The sequence below is a fragment of the Salmo trutta genome, chromosome 14 (genome assembly GCF_901001165.1).
Source record: "Salmo trutta chromosome 14, fSalTru1.1, whole genome shotgun sequence".
Lineage (NCBI taxonomy): Eukaryota > Metazoa > Chordata > Actinopteri > Salmoniformes > Salmonidae > Salmo > Salmo trutta.
The window spans coordinates 67,321,274-67,344,964 of NC_042970.1; the positions used below are offsets into that span (position 1 = coordinate 67,321,274).

A 23,691-nucleotide genomic window follows, 5' to 3' on the forward strand; every position below is an offset into this window, starting at 1 on the left:
GAATTATGGTCAGATTTGCCAAATGGAGGGCAGGGGAGAGCTTTGTATGCATCTCTGTGTGTGGAGTAAAGGTGGTCTAAATTTTTTCCCCCTCTGGTGCTCAGCATATGTGGGAACTCCTTCAAGACTGTTGGAATAGCATTCCAGGGGAAGCTGGTTGAGAGAATGCCAAGCGTGTGCAAAGTTGTCATCAAGGCAAAGGGTGGCTTCTTTGAAGAATCTCAAATACAATAACATATTTTTGATTTGTTTAACACGTTTTTGGTTACTACATGATTCCATGTGTTATTTCATAGTTTGTCTTCACTATTATTCTATAATGCGGAAAATAGTAAAAATAAAGAAAAACCCTTGAATGAGTAGGTGTGTCCTAACTTTTGACTGGTACTGTATATAGATGTCTCAGCCACTGGCGTACAAAAATACATAAATTACAATCAGAGGCTTAAAAACATGACAAAGTAAGAGTGGTTGTCAGTGTTGCTCTTAGTGGAGTATGGAGGGCAAAAGGAACACTGGGTCGCAAGGATACATCCAGATGAATACCAACACGAGACATCATTTGAGAAATAGATATGGATTTAAATAGTCATTTTAAAATGTCAGACACTAAAGAGATAAACAATTGATTTCATACTAAATACTTCCAGTTGAGATTTCCCACACCGTTTCATCACTGAGATGTGTGGAAACATACAAAAGCATTCGAGTAAAGACGCCTGTTTACTGGTGCAAGTTGATTACTATAAGAAGGGTAGAAGAGCAGCTTGATGCTCACGCTACAGTGGGAGAGGTTAGGGGATGTGGTGTTTGTGGCTCACACGTTATATTTCCAGTGTTAACGTGTCTGTTGTGAGTGACAGAAACCCAGAGAATGTCTGTGTAGGCTGAGAGAGTCGGTGTGAAATACTTTAATGTTATTCAGAGCGAGTCAACTGAAAGTCACTATTTCTTAGAAGAAAGCGACTAAGTGAGCAGCAAACCCAATTTTGCTATCGAGAAGACTAATAGATTGATTTCTTATTTGACAGCGTGTATATTTATTGCCCCTTGAGGGAGAAACAGAATTGAATGGGACTTTGTCATACAGTTCCTAGTGTTCCTCCTACCGTGCTTATTGAGGTTGGCCTCCATGTGGGAGGAGTTTCCAGAGAGGCTGTCCATGGCGTTGGGGTGGGTCCACTGGGACAGACGGGACTGGGGCTGGGGAGGCTCCTTCATGGACAGGCCCCCCACCTCCATGCAGTTTACATTCATGTTTGGATTGAGTCCAGCTGAGAAAAAAAAAATCTAATATTGAATACACAGCTCAACACAAACCAGAGATAAAGTAGGACATTGCAGGGACTTATACTGACGTACATAAGGCTTACTAGTTATACAAACAGCTTGTTTGTGAGAGATGTAGCGAGAGCGTAGGGGCTGAAGGAGTGCGTGTGTGAGTGACAGTGTGCGTGTAGGACCTGTGTGCTGGACTCACAGAGGGGGAATGGGCTGTAGGAGTTGGGAGAAGAATGCGGCTCTTTGGTGTGCAGGTCGGAGAGGCCCGGAGCCTGGGGGTGGCCTGGGAACGAGTCCAGGGCTGATTTGCCTTGGCCGGGGTGCAGGCCGGAGGAGGAGTGAGAGCCGGGGGGCTGCTGCTTCATCAGCAGGGCCTGGTACAGCTGACGCTGGTGCTGTTGGATCTGCTGCTGCATGTTATTGATTGTACGTGCAACCTGGGGGAGGGGGGCGAGAGAGCGAGTAAGAGAGAAAGAGGGGGACAAAGGAGAGAGAAAGAGTGTGGGGGCATAAGGTTACAATGACCAAGTCTAACAGACCGTGGCATGACTCCTACAATCAGCACCTCATCAACAGTCACTTTATCTGGTGGGAAGACTGCCTTTAGTGCAGCGGTTCCCAAACTAGGGGTCTATGAAAATGGGGTCAGGTTTGTCTCTCAAAATCATTGTAAATGTGTTTAACCTTAAAAATCTAAATCTAAATTATTCAAAATCTAAAAGTATAAATTCAACCAGAGCGCCTTTAGGTCGTGGGAAAAGGCCGCACTTGACCATTGCAATCATTCTCACGGTAAATGTATAAGAAACCACACTATAGCAGAGACTGATGTTACCGACCGCAATCGATATGGTGAAAACAATGTGTGGGGAAGCAGAGGCACAGAAAAATCACATCAATACCTTTGTCAGATAACACTGAATTGATGCTATAGCTAGCAATCAACAGGAAACTGACAAAGACTCAAACTCCCCACCTTATTCTCTCCAAATGGACGTTATCCGTGAGGGCCGAGATGCATTTTGTCAGGGGATGCTATTCCCGACATATAGTTCTGTCTCACGATTCCCGAGCATGAAACAGCACGAGTGATGTTAAGCGTGGCTATATTGACGAAAAACTGATTCCACTCTTATGAATGAGTCTCCCTCTACCATATGGACGCATTGTATGATACACCCACTGAGTTATAATAGGTACACCGAAAGCAACTGGCGGCAAAAGAGGCGAGCGCAGACCTCTGATATGCAGCAGGTAACTTCGATTGTAAAATACATCGCGCGCGCCTGTTCACAAAACTGTGTGGCGATATGGGATCAGAGCATGACAATGTTCCATTTCACACCGAGGCTTGGTGGTTATCGAGGGGGAGTGTTGGAAAGATTTTTTTGAATTAAGAGGAATTGTCATTTGCAATGGACGTAAAAACAGACTTTGATGAAAATAAAAACGTGTCTCCTTGCCTATGTAACAGACATATTTGGGAAACTGAACGCAATCATGTCAATACAAAAATAAATGATACAGATGAGTGACCAAATCAGCCAAATCCGTTTGTGATCCTGGCTCAGTTGACATATCGGTAAGTGGAAAGGAACAGCTGATGGAGCTGTGATGTGACCGTATGTTGCAGACAACGCATTCACAGGTCACTATTGAGGAGTTTTGGTTCCTGACAAAAAGGAATACAGTGTCGTCTCCCTCCGAGCATTAGAATTCATAGCACGCCCATTCAGCGCTCTCGTCTGCATTAAAAAACAAATATCTCTCCTGTCACATCCAACCTGGATCGATGAGGTGCGCACTGTGGACCACGCCCCTTGACTTTGAGAAGCTCAGACGAGACATGTATCAAGTACACCCATATCATTAGTGGTGGTGAGATAAGATCAATGACGTCAGACAAATTTGTAATTGACTCTCACAGCCCCACATTAAAAAGTATGTGATGGCGAGTTGAGAATACCAATCAGAAATACGGTTAGAATGTTTTGCAATTGACTGCCATAGCCCCAATTAAAAAAGTAAACATTGGCTGTTAACCACATCTTTGGGGTCATGAGAATTTTCAGATATCAAAACGGGGTCGTGTGCCAAAAGCATTCGGGAACCCCCTGCTTTAGTGTCTTATCACAGATTATTTTAAACAAGTTCCACATTTGCAAGAAAAAAAAAGGAACCAACAACACAAACAACCGACTTCCGTAACTACTTCTCCATACAGTCTAGAGAAATAACACGTTTGAGAAACCGGAAATGCTTTTGTCAAACACATTTCTCCTGCAACTTTCAGTAACCATATCCGGTCTATTTCAACACTCACACACAATACAATGTATAGCACATAGCTACGGTATTATAGATTTTTTTTTTAATCGTCATTTTTTACTTTATGGCAATGATCAAAACGTGTAAAGTGATTGCATATGTTGTAACTTAGACCCTATTTGAGATAATCTTTGGTTGTTTGAGTTGTGCCCTGCCATTGGTTGAGACGCCATGCTCTTCAACACAGCGTGGATGTTCTAAAATGGGAATACATTTGACATGGCAACTTTCAAAATGGTAGCACAAACATGGTTGGAGGTCCACACATCAGAATGTTGACTTGAATGGGAATGTCAGTTTTACATTATACTGTTAGTCTTCCATAGGAAACCTATTGAAATAAAACAAATAATAGAACAGACATTTATGTTCACATTCGACGGTGGGTGGACCAGCGGCCATCTTTGTCGTAGTAAACGTTTCAATTCAAATGTCAATGATGTACCAGCTAAATTGCACCGGTTTGAAGGGATATGTCCATTCTGTTTCTATGATTGAAATTACACACACCCAAGAGCATGCTGTCTCTCAATCGATTGCGGGCACAGCAAAAACCTCAGATGACGTCAAATAGGGTCAAAGCTACAACATATTCGGAAATGCAACAAAAAAAAAAAAAAAATCGGAGTTCATGCAGTTTTAGATCAATTTTTTTGTATACTTTACATTTTTTCAAGAAATTATAAAATAGTTTGTAAGCGTTTAAATGATATCAAACTCAACGGTTTATCTTCTCCAGTGATGAAGACATGGATGTAGGTAGGGTGGGGTATGCAAAATGGGTCAACTTTGAGCACCTCCATCTTCTCACTTTCTGACCACTTGTACCATGGGCAAATATGTATGGAAAGTTTAGTTCAAAATCAAAAGGAGTGCGGTCAAAAAGTGATTGAAATCAAATGGAATGAGCCAGAGGGTCACACACAGAGACGAGAATGTATTGGGGTTGAAACAGGGGCCTCTTACTTGCTGCTCTTGTTGTCTGATGGGACCGGAGACGTTGCGCTGAGCTTGCATCATCTGCTGCTGGATTTGTAAACGCTGGTACGCCTAGAAACACACACACAGAGAGTGCGAGCGCGAGAGAAAGAGAGATGGAAAGAGAGGCAACGCGAGAGAGGGAGACAAAGAGAGAAAGGGTCATCATCTTATCCAAAAGACTGTGGGGTACCCCTAAGGGTGTCCATACAAAAATACAATAAGAATAGCCCATCCTGTCTGGTTCGGTTAGTACGAACCCTGTTTCTAATGCAGACCGGCCCATCCTGCCTGGTTCGATTAGTACGAACCCTGTTTCGAATGCAGACCGGCACATCCTGTCTGGTTCGATTAGTACGAACCCTGTTTCTAATGCAGACCGGCCCATCCTGCCAAGGTTCGGTTAGTACGAACCCTGTTTCGAATGCAGACCGGCCCATCCTGTCTGGTTCGGTTAGTACGAACCCTGTTTCTAATGCAGTCAGGGGCCTTTGGCTTTCACTCACCATTTGCAGTTGCTGAAGTTGGTACAACAGGGTCATTTGTTGAGGGTTTATTGGTGAGGTTAAAAGTGCAGGGTTCAGACCAATGTTTTTTGCAGCAAACTGCAAGAGCTGTGCTTGAACCTGGAGGGGAGGACAAGGTGATAGAGAGAGGAGATGAGAGTTGGTCAGAACACCTCAAAATATCTTCAAACAGAGTAAAGGAGTTATGAGGAGAGCCTGGGGGACAGAAAATGAGGTGGTGTGTGTGCGGAGAGAAACTTGGCTGAGATATAGTGTGTGTGAGTACCTGAGGGGTGAGAAACTGAGGCACTTGAGCGCGTAGACTAGGCTGGGAGGAGCCGAGAGGCGGCACTGGCGGCTGAGGAGGCTGCTGCATGGCCCGGGATAGTGCTGCTCCACTACTGCCCAACATTCCACTCTGCATCTACACACACACACACACACACACACACACACACACACACACACACACACACACACACACACACACACACACACACACACACACACACACACACACACGAGAGAGGAAATGACTAAATGTCAATAAGAGTTGACATGGCAATCACGCAATCCACTCATTCCCTACAGACAGCCGATGAATAGGATGTCCCTCAATACACAACTCTGGTATTTGCTCACAGTCTCAGAGAAACCACAAACAAAGACACTACTGTAGTGATCAGCTTATTTCTCCACCACTTTCCAAATCATCCAGGGTCCATTTGAAAGAAAACAGTTGAAAACCTAAGGTCTACCTTATCGAACCACTTACCAATACTGGAGAAACTGACACATTTGGAGTGCATTCAGTTGGATTAAATGGTGATCGTGATTAAATGATAGTGCTCTTTAAATGCCTCCCGCAATATGCCAATAAAGGAAAATGGGACACAGGTCAGGTAAAGAGAATTTTGTTCAGTGTCAGGCAAGAAGTTGTTCAATTCAATACTGTTATGACAGAGTTACAATGCTTTGTTGGGCTTTCAAGGACTCTTATTTTCTATTCAATATCAATGGGCTCTCCATGCAAGGTTACTGACGTAACGACACTTGAGACAGAGTGGTGGCAAGCTGAATGGAATTCTCAACTACATCCAAAGTGTTTTCTCTTGAGGCCCCTCTATTCTCCAGCTCCTGGCAATGGGTTCGCGTGTGTGTGTGTGAGTCATGTAAGCATAATGTGTGTGTGGGTGCTACTGTATACAGTAAATGTGTTTGTGGGTGTTAGTGTATATCTAAACTCAGCAAAAAAGGAAACGGCCCTTTTCAGGACCCTGTCTTTCAAAGATAATTCGTAAAAATCCAAATAACTTCACAGATCTTCAAGGTAAAGGGTTTAACTTCATTGGGATAGGTGGCAGTATTTTCACATCCGGATGAAAAGCGCACCCAAAGTAAACTGCCTGTTTCTCAGGCCCAGAAGCTAGGATATGCATATAATTGGTAGATTTAGATAGAAAACACTCCAAAGTTTCTAAAACTGTTAAAATTGTCTGTGAGTAAAACAGAACTGATATGACAGGCAAAACCCCGAGGACAAACCACCCCCCCCAAAAAAAAATCTGCTTACCACTGTTTTCAATGGCTAGAACTTTAATTATAAGCCCAAGTCCTCCCAAATTGCTTCCACTAGATGTCAACAGTCTTTAGAAAGAGTTTCAGGCTGGTTTTTAGAAAAATTACCAGGAAATTGTAGTTTTTCTAGGTGGCTCCCCTTTTGGCTTTAGTGTTTCCAAGCGTGTGGAAGAAAGCGCGTTCCTTGTTGTTTATCTCCAGTAAAGACAATAACGATTCTCCGTCTTAAATTGTATCGTTTATTTGCGTAATAGGATACCTAAGGAATGATTGTAAATGTTGTTTGACTTGTTTGGAAAAGTTTATTAGTAACGTTTGGGATTCATTTTGTATGCATTTTGACGGAGGGAAACAGAGGATTATTGACTGATGCGCACCAGCTAAACTGAGTTTTTATGGATGTAAAAAAGAACATTATCGAACAAAAGGACCACTTGTGATGTAAATAGGACCTATTGGAGTGCCAACAGAAGAAGATCAAAAGGTAAGGCATTTTTTATATCGCTATTTCTGACTTTCGTGTCGCCACCTGCCTGGTTGAAAATTATTGTTATGCATTTGTGTGCTGGGCGCTGTCCTCAGATAATCGCATGGTGTGCTTTTGCCGTACAGCCTTTTTGAAACCTGACACCTTGGCTGGATTAACAAGAAGTTAAGCTTTATTTTGACATATTGCATGTGTATTTTCAAGATTGTTAAATATTTACAATTCTGTAGTTTGAATTTGGCGCCCTGCACTTTCAATGGATGTTGGTCAGGTGGGACGCTACCGTCCCACCTATCCTAGAGAAGTTAAACACTGTTTCCCATGCTTGTTCAATGAACCATAAATAATTCATGAACATGCACCTGTGGAACGGTCATTAAGACACTAACAGCTTACAGATGGTAGGCAATTATGGTCACAGTTATGAAAACTTAGGACACTAAAGAGGCTTTTCTACTGACTCTGAAAAACACCAAAAGAAAGATGCCCAGGGTCCATGCTCATCTGCGTGAACATGCCTTAGGCATGCTGCAAGGAGGCATGGGGACTGCAGATGTGGCCAGGGCAATACATTGCAATGTCCGTACTGTGAGACGCCTAAGACAACGCTACAGGACGGACAGCTGATTGTTCTCGCAGTGGCAGACCACGTGTAACACCTGCACAGGATCGGTACATCCGAACATCACACCTGCGGGACAGGTACAGGATGGCAACAACAACTGCCCGAGTTACACCAGGAATGCACAATCCCTCCATCAGTGCTCAGACTGTCTGCAATAGGATGTTGTAAGGCAGGTCTACCAGACATCACTGGCAACAACATTGCCTATGGGCACAAACCCACCATCGCTGGACCAGACAGTACTGGAAAAAAAGTGCTCTTCACTGACGAGTTGCGGTTTTGTCTCACCATGGGTGATGGTCGGATTCGCGTTTATCGTTGAAGGAATGAGCGTTACACCGAGGCCTGTACTCTGGAGCGGGATCGATTTGGAGGTGGAGGGTCCGTCATGGTCTGGGGTGGTGTGTCACAGCATCATCGGACTGAGCTTGTTGTCATTGCAGGCAATCTCAGCGCTGTGCATTACAGGGAAGACATCCTCCTCCCTCATGTGGTACCCTTCCTGCAGGCTCATCCTGACATGACCCTCCAGCATGACAATGTCACCAGCCATACTGCTCGTTCTGTGCGTGAATTCCTGCAAGACAGGAATGTCAGTGTTCTGCCATGGCCAGCGAAGAGCCCGGATCTCAATCCCATTGAACACGTCTGGGACCTGTTGGATCGGAGGGTGAGGGCTAGGACCATTTCCCCCAGAAATGTCTGGGAACTTGCAGGTGCCTTGGTGGAAGAGTGGGGTATCATCTCAGCAAGAACTGGCAAATCTGGTGCAGTCCATGAGGAGGAGATACACTGCAGTACTTAATGCAGCTGGTGGCCACACCAGATACTGACTGTTACTTTTTTTGACCCCCCCTTTGTTCAGGAACACATTATCCCATTTCTGTCAGTCACATGTCTGTGGAACTTGTTCAGTTTATGTCTCGGTTGTTGAATCTTGTTATGTTCATACAAATATTTACACATGTTAAGTTTGCTGAAAATAAACACAGTTGACAGTGAGAGGACGTTTCTTTTTTTGCTAAATCTATGTGTGTGTATGTATGTGTCACAAGCGGGATCCGAACCAACATCTTAACAGTAAATCGCAGGAAGGGCTACCTCATTACGAGACTTTGATCCTGACTCCTGTCCTCTACAGGTGCAGCGCATGCCTTTCACCCCCCTTACCTGTCTGTTGTTTAAGTTTTGCATGTTGAGCCCCGGGGAGCCCAGGGCCAGCCCAGGCTGCAGGTTGTTAACCAGGGGGAGCTTCAGGCTGATGGGAGAAGGCAGAAACGGTGAGGGGGGGGCGTCATCTGACAGACCACCGTCCTGGAACCGGGGAGGGGAGACAAGATCAGTCAGTAAATCATTTCAGTTAATCACTTTTTTTGTATGGCATGTTTTACAAAGGGTACAGTAAACTTCTCATAATCCTAACCCCGGTAATAAGAAAAAGTGGGACTGAAAAACTCAAACAAGACCTCTATATTTTCACCATTCTTTTTCATTGGCACGTGTTTGTGTGGTTTAATCCTTCGTCAATGGACATGCCTTTCACTAGCTGTCTTTCTATTGTATGGACAGAACTTCTGTTGATTCCTGATACAATGCTAGTGGCATTCATATAGTACCTTGTCTAGGAATGGGCTGCGGTCCGAGGAGGGGTCTTTGGAGAGGGCCTGGGGACGGCAACCCAACGGCTTGTTCATCCCGTTGTTGTAGTCTGACATGCCCATGCCATGCTTGTCCAGTTCAGTCTTCTTCTCCAACAAAGCGCCTTGGGAAAGAGAAAGGTCAGATAAATATGGAATACACACACAGTCAGACACACACACACACACACACACACACACACACACACACACACACACACACACACACACACACACACACACACACACAGAGGGAAAACCTACTCATGGCCTGGTCCAGGTTCATGTTGTTGCTCTTCAGAGCCTCCTCAGCAGGATCCCTCTGTAACACAATGACAACACGAGACACCAAGTCAGTGACAATCTCAACTATACAACACATTAACTACATGCTTGATACAGTTGAAGTCGTTAGTTTACATACACTCAATTAGTATTTGGTAGCATTGCCATTAAATTGTTTAACTTGGGTCAAACGTTTTGGGTAGCCTTCCACAAGCTTCCCACAATAAGTTGGGTGAATTTTGGCCCATTCCTCCTGACAGAGCTGGTGTAACTGAGTCAGGTTTGTAGGCCTCCTTGCTCGCACACGCTTTTTCAGTTCTGCCCACAAATGTTCTATAGGGTTGAGGTCAGGCTTTGTGATGGCCATTCCAATACCTTGACTTTGTTGTCCTTAAGCCATTTTGCCACAACTTTGGAAATATGCTTTGGTCATTATCCATTTGGAAGACCCATTTGCGACCACTAACTTCCTGACGGATGTCTTGAGATGTTGCTTCAATATATCCACGTAATTTTCCTTCCTCATGAAGTCATCTATTTTATGAAGTGCACCAGTCCCTCCTGCAGCAAAGTACTACCACAACATGATGCTGCCACCCCCGTGCTTCACGGTTGGGATGGTGTTCTTCGGCTTGCAAGCCTCCCCCTTTTTCCTCCAAACATAACAATTGTCATTATGGCCAAACAGTTCTATTTTTGTTTCATCAGACCAGAGGACATTTCTCCAAAAAGTACGATCTTTGTCCCCATGTGCAGTTGCAAACCGTAGTGTCTTTTTTATGGCGGTTTTGGAGCAGTGGCTTCTTCCTTGCTGAGTGGCCTTTCAGGTTATGTCGATATAGGACTCGTTTTACTGTGGATAGATACTTTTGTACCCGTTTCCTCCAGCGTCTTCACAAGGTCCTTTGCTGTTGTTCTGGGATTGATTTGCACTTTTCGCACCAAAGTACGTTCATCTCTAGGAGACAGAACGCGTCTCCTTCCTGAGCAGTATGACGGTTGCGTGGTCCCATGGTGTTTATACTTGCGTACTATTGTTTGTACAGATGAACGTGGTACCTTCCGGCGTTTGGAAATTGCTCCCAAGGATGAACCAGACTTTTTTTCTGAGGACTTGGCCGATTCCTTTTGATTTTCCCTGGATGTCAAGCAAAGAGGCACTGAGTTTGAAGGTAGGCCTAAATCCACAGGTACACCTCCAACTGACTCAAATGATGCCAATTAGCCTATCAGAAGCTTCTAAAGCCATGACATCATTTTCTGGAATTTTCCAAGCTGTTTAAAGGCACAGTCAACTTAGTGTATGTAAACTTCTGACTGACTGCAATTGTGATACAGTGAATTATAAGTGAAATAATGTGTCTGTAAACAATTGTTGGAAAATTACTTGTGTCATGCACAAAGTAGATTTCCTAACCGACTTGCCAAAACTATAGTTTCTTAACAATACAGTTGAAGTGGTTGAAAAACGAGTTTTAATGACTCCAACCTAAGTGTATGTAAACTTCCTTCATCTGTACATACATTTAAATACATGGATTCTGAAACTATTTGAAATAATTTCAAATACTGTGCTTGACTGAACATGCCTGGCTTAATGGACAAAATAATCACAAAACAGTAACCCCCCCTCTTCCAGGAGGCTGGAGCAAAAGTAATTGAAATATATCAAATAGTATTTGAAACCAGGTCTGATTCTGACATTGCAAAATGTATCACATTCATACCGGGAAGCCCATGTCAGTGAGCTGCTTGATGAGACGGTTCATGATCCAGGCTTCGTCCGGCTGGTTGCCCATCTTGCCCTTGGGCGGGCCCTTCTTGGGTGGCTGGCCCCACGAGTTACAGGAGGAGCTGCTCTCCTGGGAGGCGGGGCTGTTCCACATTTCTCCGGCGTCAGCATCCCATTGGCCAGAAGACATGCCCATCTCCTCCTCCCTCCCGCCTCCCCAACCGTCTTGCATAGATTTGAGGGCTGGAAGAGGAGCAGCGCAGGGTAAATGTGAATATTGTAGAGTTGAATACTAAGTAAAAATGATTTATTAAGTGCCTTCTTGTAATATAACTAGTTCACTGAAATCTGACTGCAGCGCCAAACAATAGTCTCAAGCTAACCTTAGTATCTGTGTTTCTGCTGAACCAATATACTGCAGTCTTTGGAGTCTAACCATAGCACGTTGACAAGCAAGAATTTAACTGTACCATGTGCATGGGACCAATACACTTTGATTTGAGTTTTGACTGCTTGCAAAGATCAAGGGCAACCCCTTTGCATGCAATTGGCAATGCAACCACTTGGTGGCAGTATTGTCACGCAAGTCCCTCCATTTCTTGCTTGCCTTCTTGTATAACAATTATTTAAAAAACACAAACAAGAATTGCCAAATTGATCAAAGCATGCAACCAGGGAAACCTCTAGTGACAATGTTATTCAAGACATCTAGAAAAGCAAAAACAGAAACATTCAGATGCATACAAACACAGAGTATTATTTTTGTTGTTGTTTACAGATGAGTGAGTGTTGACCATGTTCGTATACCAACGGCGTGTGGTCCTAACCTGGCTTGCAGGGTGCAGGTCCAGAGGGTCCGTTGTTTCCCCTCCTGTAGGGTCCATTGGGCTCGTGCCCCCCATCGCCCCAGCCTCCAGGAACACCAGGGGGTTTGCCCCAGGCAGAGGTGCCGTTGTCCACTGCAGGAGAGGGGCCAGCGGGCTCCCCCCACGCTGGCTCTGGCTTGGGCTGCTGGACACTAGGCAGCTCCCCCCAGCCTGGGAGAGGAGAGGACATATTTATAATGTATGCTTTAAAGTTGTGTGTGCAACACTTTATCGCAAGTATATTTCACTTACAAGACCAGCAAACAGTGATCTGACATATTGTTAGCAATTGCAGTCTGGCAGTCTAGTTTTACTGCCAACTAACTGGTTCCATTACTGATGAAAATGTAACCATAAAACTACTGAGGAACAGTGTGTGCTAGCTTCCATTCATTCACTTGCACTACACCCCGTTCTACTCTCAATCCTCAGGCTTTTCCTCTGTTTTACGAGAGCCAAGTTGTTAATCAGAGGCAGTATTGCTATGTACCAAATGGCACCCTATTCTCTATATAGTGCACTACTTTTGACCAAGGCCCACAGGGCTCCGGCCAAAAGTAGTGCACTATATAGGTAATAGGGTGCCATTTTGGACGTAAGCATAGGTTGACGCGGTGCCATGATGCTACTCTATATAGTCAGAGGGCTTTTAGGCTCTGACAGAAAAGCCTGGTCAGGAGAGAGGGAGGCAGGGAAGGAGAGAGGGAAGGCAGGGGAGAGAGGAAAGGCAGAGGAGGGGCGGGAGAGAGGAAGGCAGAGGAGGGGCGGGAGAGAGGAAGGCAGAGGAGGGGCGGGAGAGAGGAAGGCAGAGGAGGGGAGGGAGAGAGAAAGGCAGAGAAGGACGGCAGCCATGACTGTTTAACTCCTGGCCCAGTTCCCAGACCCTCTTGTCCGAGCTGGCTGAGTCCACTGAGGAGCACTGTAAGCAGGCAGACTAGAGCAGTGTGTGCCAAGCCTGGCTGATCAGTCTCTGGTTACTGGGGTTGTACATAGAGAAACAGCAGGGGGCACTGGTCTCCCTCATCCATAACCTTTTAGCGAGAACAGAGCCTTCCTGCCAGTCAGCTTTCACTGAAGCTTTTGTCTTTGCAGTGGGGTGCCTTGAAAAGCCCTGGCATTGTGCATGTACAATAATGCTGAGCGCTTAGTGCTTTTTGAGGTCGGTTCGGTTTCGATTATACACATTTTCAATTCCAATAATTTTACATTCAATGCACTATGCATTATGTGGGTTAAATGCTGTAACACACAATAAAACAATACATAAAAGTCCCATGATGGTAGTGAGTGTCCATTACTGCTTATCACCTATTAACTATTAACCTTCATTCACATTACATCAGAAATATCTCACTTGTTGTGTATATTAAATGTGTTTTATTTGATGACTATAATTTCATTCCAAGTCATTATCTCATCTCTATAGAGCTGCTGTCTATACTGTCTGACAAAATCACTATTTTAGTAGTTCTTCAAAGTAAATAAGGCATGACTGCTGAATACCAACTATCAATCATTTAGATCATGCACTTTCAGTTGGAGAACTTGCTATGCAACTGCCCTCTGTCCCTCTTGATCACACATTCTTCTGTCTCTTATGTAGCAGGCGTAAAAGAAACAGACCGGACAAGTAGGCACGCAATGGATTATGGTCATTGTAGGTAATTACCACATGGTAACTCCCTACCACGTCGCACAGGTCGGGCTTCATCGGTTCCATATCTAAAGAAACTGTGCTGTGTGCGCATTGAGCTTACAGAAAACCCCCCCCCAAAAATGGAATTTAAATAATTGAGCCATAATCGCTCAATTAGTTGTTTAAAAATGATTAATAAAACATTTCGGTTAAATCGCACTGCACTAATATTCAATGCCAAAATATATACTTGAACGTTGGATATTTCCTTAGACATACGACATAAGTCTCTTACTTGCAGTTTTTCCAGTATAGGTTAATCACAGGGCTAATACCACAATACATTACAGCGGTGCATAATAACCAGTTTAACAGACATTTCAGACAGCGAATGGGGTCCGTTTCTTACCTGGGTTGGCCATAGGTGGTCTGCCCTGGGGTCCTCCGCCCTGGTGCGAGGCGGCGGTGTTGGCGGATCCATTGTTGTTGCCGTGGTGCTGGCTGTGTGGCGGGGGCTGTCCGTGGTGCAGGTGGTGGTGGTTCATGTGGTGGTGATTGTTGTTGCTAGGGGGGACGGAGGAGTGGTTGTTGTGGCTGTTGTTGACGGTCAAGCCTCCGCTACTCTTGCTGGTTGGCGGCTGGGTGGGGTTGTTGCCTTGGTTACCGTTACCTCCAGTGGGGTTGTTGCGGTCCCACATATTCACGGTCTTGTTGTAGGCGCTGGGGTCTCCCCAGGTGGACGTGCCGTCATCGATCTCCATCTTGCGGCGGATGGAGGGAGGAGAGGGTTCCTCCCAGCCGGTGGGCTCCATCGCTGGGTCGGGTTTGGCTCCGGAGCTCCCCGGGCCCCAGCCGGGGTTGGAACTCTGCCTTACAGATGCAGGGCCGCCCCAGGACCCCATGCTGCTTCCTCCTGGTCCACCTCCTCCACTATTGCAGTTGGGGCTTTCTTGAGGCTTGGAGCCCCATCCTGGCGAAGGACCGTTGGGGCTTTCCTGGGGCTTGGAGCCCCATCCTGGCGAAGGACCGTTGGGGCTTTCCTGGGGCTTGGAGCCCCATCCTGGTGCTGGGCCGCTGGGGCCTTCCTGGGGCTTGGAGCCCCATCCTGGTGCTGGGCCGCTGGGGCCTTCCTGGGGCTTGGAGCCCCATCCTGGTGCTGGGCCGTTGGGGCCTTCCTGGGGCTTGGAGCCCCATCCTGGTGATGGGCCGTTGGGGCCTTCCTGGGGCTTGAAGCCCCATCCTGGTGATGGGCCGTTGGGGCTTTCCTGGGGCTTGGAGCCCCATCCTGGTGCTGGGCCGTTGGGGTGCTGGGTCTGGGTCTCCCCCCAGCCACCAACTCCAACAGCAGGGGCAGGCTTCGACCCCCAGCCGCTCCCATTTCCTCCACCCCCTCTGGGGCTGTCCTTCCACCCTCCTCCTCCTCGTCCATTTCCCCCTTCTCCTCGTCCATTTCCTCCATCTCCTCGTCCATTTCCTCCTTCTCCTCGTCCATTTCCTCCTTCTCCTTCCCACATGTGGCTGGAGGACCCATTCTTCTTCACCTCGGCCGGTTCTCTCCACTCTCCACCGTTGGAGCCGTTGGATCCATTGGAGCCATTGCTGCCACTTCCATGGCCGGAACCCCAGCCATGGGAGGACGACTTGGGCCCCTCTCCCCAGCTCTGGTTCTGCTGGGTCTTGGCTGGCCCGTCGTCCCAGGTAGGGGAGGACTTCTCAGGGACACCCCAGGATTGACCTCCACTCTTTGGACCATTGTTTGTGGTGTTGGGGCCTTGGGCCATGGGGTCCCCCCAGCCACTGACGGAACCGTTGGGGGCCTTGTTGACAGGCTGCTCCCCCCAGCCTGAGGGTGGAGGACCTCCCCAGCCTGAGGGGCCCTCGCTCTTGCCTCCGGAGCCCCCTGAGCCTGGCCTCTGAGATGGTCCCAGGTTGGGGTTGGCTCCCCCGTTCCGGGGGTCCGGTGGGGATCCGGAAGAGGGGCTGTTGGAGCCCCTCCAAGTGTCCCCTCCACCGCCTCCCCTCATCTCGCTGGTCTTCTTCTCGTTGGCGGCACGCTGCTCCTCCATCTCCCAGGAGGTGTGCTGGCGGACGGGCGTCTGGCCCCAGCCTGTGTTGCAGAGCACACGGGGGTCCAGGTCCTGCCGAGGCAGGGGAGGGGGGCCTCCGTCCTCGCTGCCAGTCCTCTCCCTGCGATGGGAGCGCCCCTCGCTGCCACCGCTCCCGCTACCCTCACTAGCCGGGGCCGGGGTTGGCTGGCCCCAGGAGCTCACCTGCTGGTCCTGGGCTGGGCTATCTGAGGAATCCCAGCCTCCTTTGACCTCTCCTCCACCGCTGGAGTGCTTCCCCCAGTCTCCTCCCCAGCCTCCTTCTCCACTGCCACTCCCGCCTCCTCCGCTGCCAGAGTGGCCCCAGCCGGACATGCCTCCGGAGGGTGCTGAGTCCCAGCCTGAGTTCTTGGAGGAGGAGTCAGCGGATGTCTTGGTGTCTCCGTTGCCCCAGACGGAGCTCCCTGCGTCTCCGTTGAGCTGGGAGGACTCAGTAGGGGACTGGCCTCCCCAGCCGGGCAGCCCGTGGATGGGGCTGAGGGGCTGCTTAGTGTGGTGGCTGTTTTGTCCGTCAGTGTTAAGGTTGGGGTGTTCCATGCTGCTTGGGGCGTCAGGGCTCATCATGCCTCCCCAGGTGCTGCTGCTGCTGTTCTCGTCCCCTCCCAGGCTCCCGTTGCCCAGGCTACCGTTGGGTGGTAGTGAGGCGGGGTTCGGGCCACCTCCAGCCCCCTCTTGCCCCAGCACGGGCCAGGCCGAGGGGTTGGCGTTGGGGTTCAGGTTCAGGCTAAAGCTGGGCTGGGAGTTCCAGCTGGGTGCTCCTCCACTCCGACCCATGTTGGGCCCTAGGCCGTCGGGTTTGGCTCCCCCAGTGGGGCCCATGGTGATGGGGCCTGGTCCAGAACCCCAGCCCCTGCTGCCGATGGCTCCAACTCCCTGGCCACCGCCAGGCTGCATCATGCTAGCTACGTTAGCGACGTTAGCTTTGAGAGAGGAGGGGTAGTGGGCCTGCTGGCTAGTAGCCCCTGCGGCCATGCTCATGTTGCTGCTGGTCTCTGGGTTTGTACAGTCAGCGGCTGTGGCACATTCTGGAGGATTTGCTGGTCGGCTGACGCTGCTGCGACTGATGGAGGGCCAGGCCTCGGTGTCGCTCCCGTCGATGATCACTTGATCCCAGCTACTACCGGTGGTGGTGCTGCTGCGGTCGGTGGCTGGTGGTAAGGCTCCCCAGTGGGGATTCTCATACTGGGCACCAGGACCACTCTGGAAGGGCAGGTCTGGAGGAGAAAAAGAAAGAAAGATGTACTTATTTAACCAGGGAGAAAACATTTGTGAGAGAGAGAGAGAGAGACAGAGAAACAGAGAGAACACCATGTAATAAACTCCCTCAGCTCTTGGAGGAAGTCATTGTACTGTATCTCCTTGGTTGGTTAAACTGTTACCATCCGACTTGGCAGCAGTGAGAGGAGAGCAATGGTCACGCTCTCCTGGTCTGTTCTCCAGTCAGACGCCTGCCATAATCAGAATGTACAGCAGACCATGCCCCATATCCTATTAGCTATGGCATATCCATATATTCCTGCTTTGGTGCAGTCAGATGTGGAGTGACAGAGATAGGAGCCCTCCCTCTCCTACTTTCACTCCCACTAGCCCTCCTTCCTTCCTACTCTTCCTCTATGTGAGTGGGTGAAATGGAACCCTCCCTCCCACCTGCTCTCTCCCTCTCCCCCCTTCCCTCCCCCTGAACAGAGAGGCCCATTAGTCTCCATGTAGTCTCCCCTAGCTGTGGCCGTGAAGGGAAGCCCAAATGGAAAGCTGCTCAGTTATCGAAATGAAACCAAGATGGCTCCTCATCTATCACTCCCTATGCTCTAGCAGGTCCCCACAAAGCACTACCAGGCCTGGGCTGCTAGACACAGCTACACTCCGACACTGTGGAGACTGCGGAGTACGCACATTAAAACTCTGCTGTCTTCAATTCTACATTTCTTTCCTTCACGCACACTGAAAAAACTAAGAAAATAAACCATAAAACAGCATACAAATGTATAATAATCAGAATACAAAAAAAAATATCCTTAATTAATATATGTCCTCACACCAAAAGAGGGAGAAAAACAAGATATACACTACCGTTGAAAAAGTTTGGGGTGACTTAGAAAAGCATTTTTTTTTGTTTCTCATCAGTCTATTCTTGTTCTGTGAAATGAAGGCTATTCCATGTGAGAAATTGCCAAGAAACTGAAGATCTTGTACAACGCTGTGTACTATGCCCTTCACAGAACAGCGCAGAACTGGCTCTAACCAGAACAGCACAGAACTGGCTCTAACCAGAACAGCACAGAACTGGCTCTAACCAGAATAGAAAGAGGAGTGGGAGGCCCCGGTGCACAACTGAGCAAGAGGACAAGTACATTAGAGTGTATAGTTTGAGAAACAGACGCCTCACAAATCCTCAACTGGCAGCTTCGTTAAATAGTACCCGCAAAACACCAGTCTCAACATCAACAGTGAAGAGGCGACTCCGGGATGCTGGCCTTCTAGGCAGAGTAGCAAAGAAAAAGCCATCTCTCAGACTGGCCAATAAACACAGACACTGGACAGAGGAACTCTGCCTAGAAGGCCAGCATCCTGGAGTTACCTCTTCACTGCTGACATTGAGACCGGTGTTTGGAATAGCCTTCATTTCTCAGAACAAGTATAGACTGACGAGTTCCAGAAGAAAATTATTTGTTTCTGGCCATTTTGAGCCTGTAATCGAACCCACAAAAGCTGATGCTGTAGATACTCAACTAATCTAAAGGCCAGTTTTATTGCTTCTTTAAAATCAGAACAGTTTTCAGCTGTGCTAACATAATTGCAAAAAGGGTTTTCTAATGATCAATTAGCCTTTTAAAATTCTAAACTTGGATTAGCTAAAACAACGTGCCATTGGAACACAGGAGTGATGGTTGCTGATAATGGGCCTCTGTACGCCTATGTAGATATTACATAAAAAATGGAAAAAAAATGACGTTTCCAGCTACAATAGCCGTTTACAACATTAACAATTTCAACACTGTATTTCTGATCAATTTGATGTTATTTTAAAAATGGACCAAAAAAAAATTTGCTTTTCTTTCAAAAACAAGGCCATTTCTAATTGACCCCAAACGTTTGAACGGTAGTGTAAGTCTAGCCCACACTGTGCAACATCGCCTCAGCCTGCAGACACACAATTATCTCACTAACACCGATGAGAGAAACCAGTCCCGGTAACAACTAATAATAGGCTCATTTCATGCCATGAGGCTGTAATGAATCAATGGCCTTATTAATGCTGCTGGAGAGAGGAGAGGAGGTATTGATCCACCAACCACCATGCAAAGCCAAGCCAACCCCTAAACTGGTCTTATCTACAGAGAGGACCTAAGAGGACCTCCTGCTTATGTTATGAAACTGCTCATTGTTGAAGGCTGTATTATAATCAATTTGGTTTTGTAATTCACAAATCCAATAAGCTCATCAATTGTCATATCAAAAAGAAAGGGATCCCATTGCTAGCTATATTATCTATGACACAAAAGCATTCTCAATGTCAAAGTTGTCTTAGACATTTAGAAAACGTATAGCCTCCGGCTTTCCTTTGACGCGTCACAGAATTTTTTATTAATATGCGTTTGTGTGAAAGTCGGGTCCGTATTTGGTCATCACCTCGTTTCAAATAGAGATGCTTACCTTCTATTAGCTCGCTATTGGAGTCCATTGGATTCTATCAGATCGTTCTGTGATTTGCATAATTGCCTGGAGTTTATCCATCACAGATAAAGCTATGGTCAACACCATCCTGTCAAATAGTGGGGGGACTAGCTTCCGTTTGAGACACACTGACTGACAGAAATGTGGTTAGGCTTAAGATACTGCGCAACACGCCTCCGAGTCCCTCCAAATGCAATTTTCCCCTCAACATACTTATCTCCTCTTCTCAGACTGCCTTATCACAAAGAGTCGTGTGTGTGTGTGTGTAGAAAGGCACAGACACACACTGTAGGCTATATAGCTCTACGCATGCACACACACAACCTGCAATCAGCTCTACACTTCCTAGAAAGTGTAACCACAGAGGTACCACAAAATTCCCATCTCAAATCCTAACTTCCAAAAATGTTGCAAAAGATTCCCCATTAAAAGTTTCTCCTACTACATTTTTGGTGAGAAAAAAAACAAGTGAGCAGGCTGTTCGGTTCTGCCCCCCCCCCCTCTCAAAACGGCACAAATAGAAAACATCTGGGGCATCTAGGGTCAAGCTGAGCTGCCCGTCCAAGACATCATCCCACAATGCACAGTGACAGACCAGCGTGCATTAGGCTGAGTGATCCTTGTGTAAGCACACCATGGATCCTTATGCAAGTACCCTATATGCTCTGTTCAAAAGTAGGGCACTACAAAAAAGGGATTAGGGTGCCATTTGGGACAACTTTTCTATGGCTTTGTTCACTTAGGAACACATATCTCCATAGGACATTGATCATAGCTGTCCATTGTTACTCACCGGGACTATTTAATACATCTTAAACCCACAACTGAACCACAACCACCATCACTTCCTCATGGCCTTCGAGAAACAAATGCATCAAAGTCAGTACACATAACATCTTATGTCAGTGGCCAGCGCCCACAACAACCAAAGAGGTTTTGCATGATTTGTATATTTTAGGAGTGGTTCCAACAGAGAGCCCTGTGTGGGTGTGGGAGAGAGTCAGCATCTTGGCAGGCTTTTGCTTTGGTAGGTTTGGCACCGTTTCAACACCATTGTTTTGGTGCCGTACGCCTGCCTGCCTTTCAGTCAAATCGGAGAGTTAGCTAACCGCTAACATGCAAAAGCTTATTGTGGGTGTTGTCATCAGCAAAACAATGTCAATCCATGTACCTGCAAGGCTGCTAGGTTTTTGTTTATATGTGAGAGGAAGGAGAGAGAGAGAAAGAGAGAGAGAGAGAACGACAGCACCAGCGGTTCTGACGCACACTAGCCCCCCCCCTCTCTGGGTCTCTTCAAGCCCGCCGAGCAGCAAGGAACGCCATTTTATCAGGCAGACCTGAAACTCAGCCAAGAGCTCAGAGGCTGCTGCCTGCAGCAAGAACGTCTCGCTCTGCCCTCTGCTTTCTCCCTTTCATTTAGTCGCTCCCCCGCTCTCTCTCTCGCACACATTTTCTCTGAAGGGGCATAAAAATAGGTTGCATGATAAATCAATCATATACTACACAGAACAGCGTGCAGCTCAGCCCTATTTTTCCCCGTCACTGCCTGTCACGAACAACTCTACGAGAAAAACAAAATAAAAACCCCGGAATAGAGAGAGAGAGAGAAAGAGATAAAAGAGCTGACGGCAGCTGTAAACGGGGTCAGGGGTAGAGCGGAAAAATACCTGAAGAGAGGTGGTGCTGCAACACCATGCTGTGAGGCGCTACGCAGAGCGGGGAGACGCGGCAGCCATCGCCATCCTCCTCCATTCAATATGTCTGCTACTGCTCGCTGCAAAGCATCGCAACTGCTTACTTGACACGATGCCAAGAAATTGAGGCTGGCTGCGTAGTGTGTGCGTGTGAGTCACTGTGTGTTTGTGTGTGTGTGTGTGTGTGTCACGTCTCTTAGGTCTACTCAACCTTGCCCACTCTTTTCCTTACAACTCTGTACGACCTTATTTCTGGTAGGCATTCCAATAGATTAGTGAGAAGTCTTCCTGCTTTGGGGAAAAAGGTGTGTGTGTGTGAGAGAGAGAGAGAGAAACGGGGGACAATCCCAAAACAACAAGGAAAAAAGGGGACAGTTCTACTCCGTCTCTGTTTGCGTTCAACCGTCAGTAAGTCTAGCTGCTTCCATTCTGGTCCCAATTAGGAGGGCAGTGGGTACGATTGTGCTCGCCGAATGAACAGTGGCGTCAGAAATAAAAACAAAAGGGCTTCTATTCTTTGGTTCTGCTGCGGCTCCCTGGCACCAAAGATGCAGTGCTGTGAGAGCACGCACACTACATCTATCTGCATCAACAAAAACGCTTCACATACCAGCTCAGCTTCCTATCATAGAGCATTAGTCTACTACTCAGAATAAGACGAGGCGACAGTGATGCTAGTTGCCCTGCCGGGGAAACAACTACCAGGAGATCAGGCTGCTGCTGATAATGAGGATGCTGCTAGCAGGCAGCTCACATGGGGAACATGGGCAGGTAGCCAAAAGTTAGACACCGCCTTTCTCTCCCTATGAAAGCCAGGGTGACAGGGAGAGGGGGAATGGGGGAGGGTTTGACAGTGGCAAAGGAAGAGAGAGAGAGTGGAGAGAGAGTATGTATGAAGAGAAAGAAAGAGACACGGTGCACCAAAAAGGATAAAGTGCCTGTAGCCAACATCATGAGCAATAGCGTAGCCTTGGAGCTAGCTGTGAAATGCAGCAGAGAGCCATACGAATGGGGCCGAACCGGACGCCATTATTCTCCCATTCATTCAACACCGCCAATCCACCACATTATCTCCAGCCAAACCTCACGGTGACGCACCACAAGCAGTAAACGCACATTTAATCCCCTTTGTCCTCAAAATAGACCCTCTTTCCCCTTTCAGGAAGTTCTGAGTTCCGGTCTCCTGGATCAAAAGATTCTGGTTAGTTTTCCAGAAATGGAGAGACAGAGAGAGAAAAGGAGTGAGAGTGGGCACAGGAGGGTTTAAAACCAGAGAGGAGAGGTAGTTTCCTCTTGGTTCCCTGGCAGAGTCTGGGCTAATGAGGCCACTAGGGGCTGGAGGGGAGAGTGAGCGAGAGAGAGAGAGAGGGGAGAGCGAGCGAGAGAGAGAGAGAGAGAGAGGGGAGAGCGAGCGAGAGAGAGAGAGAGGGGAGAGCGAGCGAGAGAGAGAGAGAGGGGAGAGCGAGCGAGAGAGAGAGAGGGGAGAGCGAGCGAGAGAGAGAGAGAGGGGAGAGCGAGCGAGAGAGAGAGAGAGGGGAGAGCGAGCGAGAGAGAGAGAGAGGGGAGAGCGAGCGAGAGAGAGAGAGGGGAGAGCGAGCGAGAGAGAGAGAGAGGGGAGAGCGAGCGAGAGAGAGAGAGAGAGGGGAGAGCGAGCGAGAGAGAGAGAGAGAGGGGAGAGCGAGCGAGAGAGAGAGAGAGAGAGAGGGGAGAGCGAGAGAGAGAGAGAGAGAGGGGAGAGCGAGCGAGAGAGAGAGAGAGAGAGCGAGAGAGAGAGGGGAGAGCGCGAGCGAGCGAGAGAGAGAGAGAGAGAGGGGAGCGAGCGAGCGAGCGAGAGAGAGAGAGAGAGAGATAGGGAGAGAGAGAAGAGGGAGAGCGAGAAGAGAAGAGAGAGAGAGAGGGAGAGCGAGCGAAGAGAGAGAGAGAGAGAGAGAGAGAGAGGGGAGAGCGAGCGAGAGAGAGAGAGAGGGGAGAGCGGGAGAGAGAGAGAGAGAGGGGAGAGCGAGCGGAGAGAGGGAGAGCGAGCGAGCGAGAGAGAGAGAGAGGGAAGAGCGAGCGAGCGAGAGAGAGAGAGGGGAGAGCGAGCGAGCGAGAGAGAGAGAGGGAGCGAGCGAGCGAGAGAGAGAGAGAGAGAGAGCGAGCGAGCGAGAGAGAGAGAGGGGAGAGCGAGCGAGCGAGAGAGAGAGAGGGGAGAGCGAGCGAGCGAGAGAGAGAGGGGAGAGCGAGCGAGAGAGAGCGAGAGAGAGAGAGGGAGAGCGAGCGAGAGAGAGAGCGAGAGGGG

The 23,691-nt window shown here is 47.9% G+C and overlaps 1 protein-coding gene across 4 annotated transcripts in view; it reads right to left on the minus strand.

Annotated features, from left to right (window-relative positions):
* The window catches only part of LOC115147183 (trinucleotide repeat-containing gene 6C protein), a 58,835-nt gene that overhangs the window by 10,274 nt on the left and 24,870 nt on the right, over window positions 1-23,691 (minus strand). Inside the window, exons 1-12 of one of the 4 annotated variants that reach the window (XM_029689252.1) lie at window positions 21,387-22,687; window positions 14,349-17,258; window positions 12,265-12,474; window positions 11,433-11,680; window positions 9,685-9,742; window positions 9,400-9,545; window positions 8,954-9,097; window positions 5,380-5,517; window positions 5,094-5,213; window positions 4,576-4,659; window positions 1,481-1,718; window positions 1,110-1,274 (exon numbers count right to left, since the gene is read on the minus strand). In XM_029689252.1, coding sequence (XP_029545112.1) covers window positions 1,110-1,274; window positions 1,481-1,718; window positions 4,576-4,659; window positions 5,094-5,213; window positions 5,380-5,517; window positions 8,954-9,097; window positions 9,400-9,545; window positions 9,685-9,742; window positions 11,433-11,680; window positions 12,265-12,474; window positions 14,349-17,258; window positions 21,387-21,471 — 4,546 coding nt within the window. In that variant the 5' untranslated portion in view covers window positions 21,472-22,687. Of the gene's footprint in view, window positions 1-1,109; window positions 1,275-1,480; window positions 1,719-4,575; window positions 4,660-5,093; window positions 5,214-5,379; window positions 5,518-8,953; window positions 9,098-9,399; window positions 9,546-9,684; window positions 9,743-11,432; window positions 11,681-12,264; window positions 12,475-14,348; window positions 17,259-19,698; window positions 19,923-21,386; window positions 22,711-23,691 lie in introns of those variants that run through there. The other 3 variants (XM_029689254.1, XM_029689255.1, XM_029689253.1) reach the window with 3 other exon arrangements.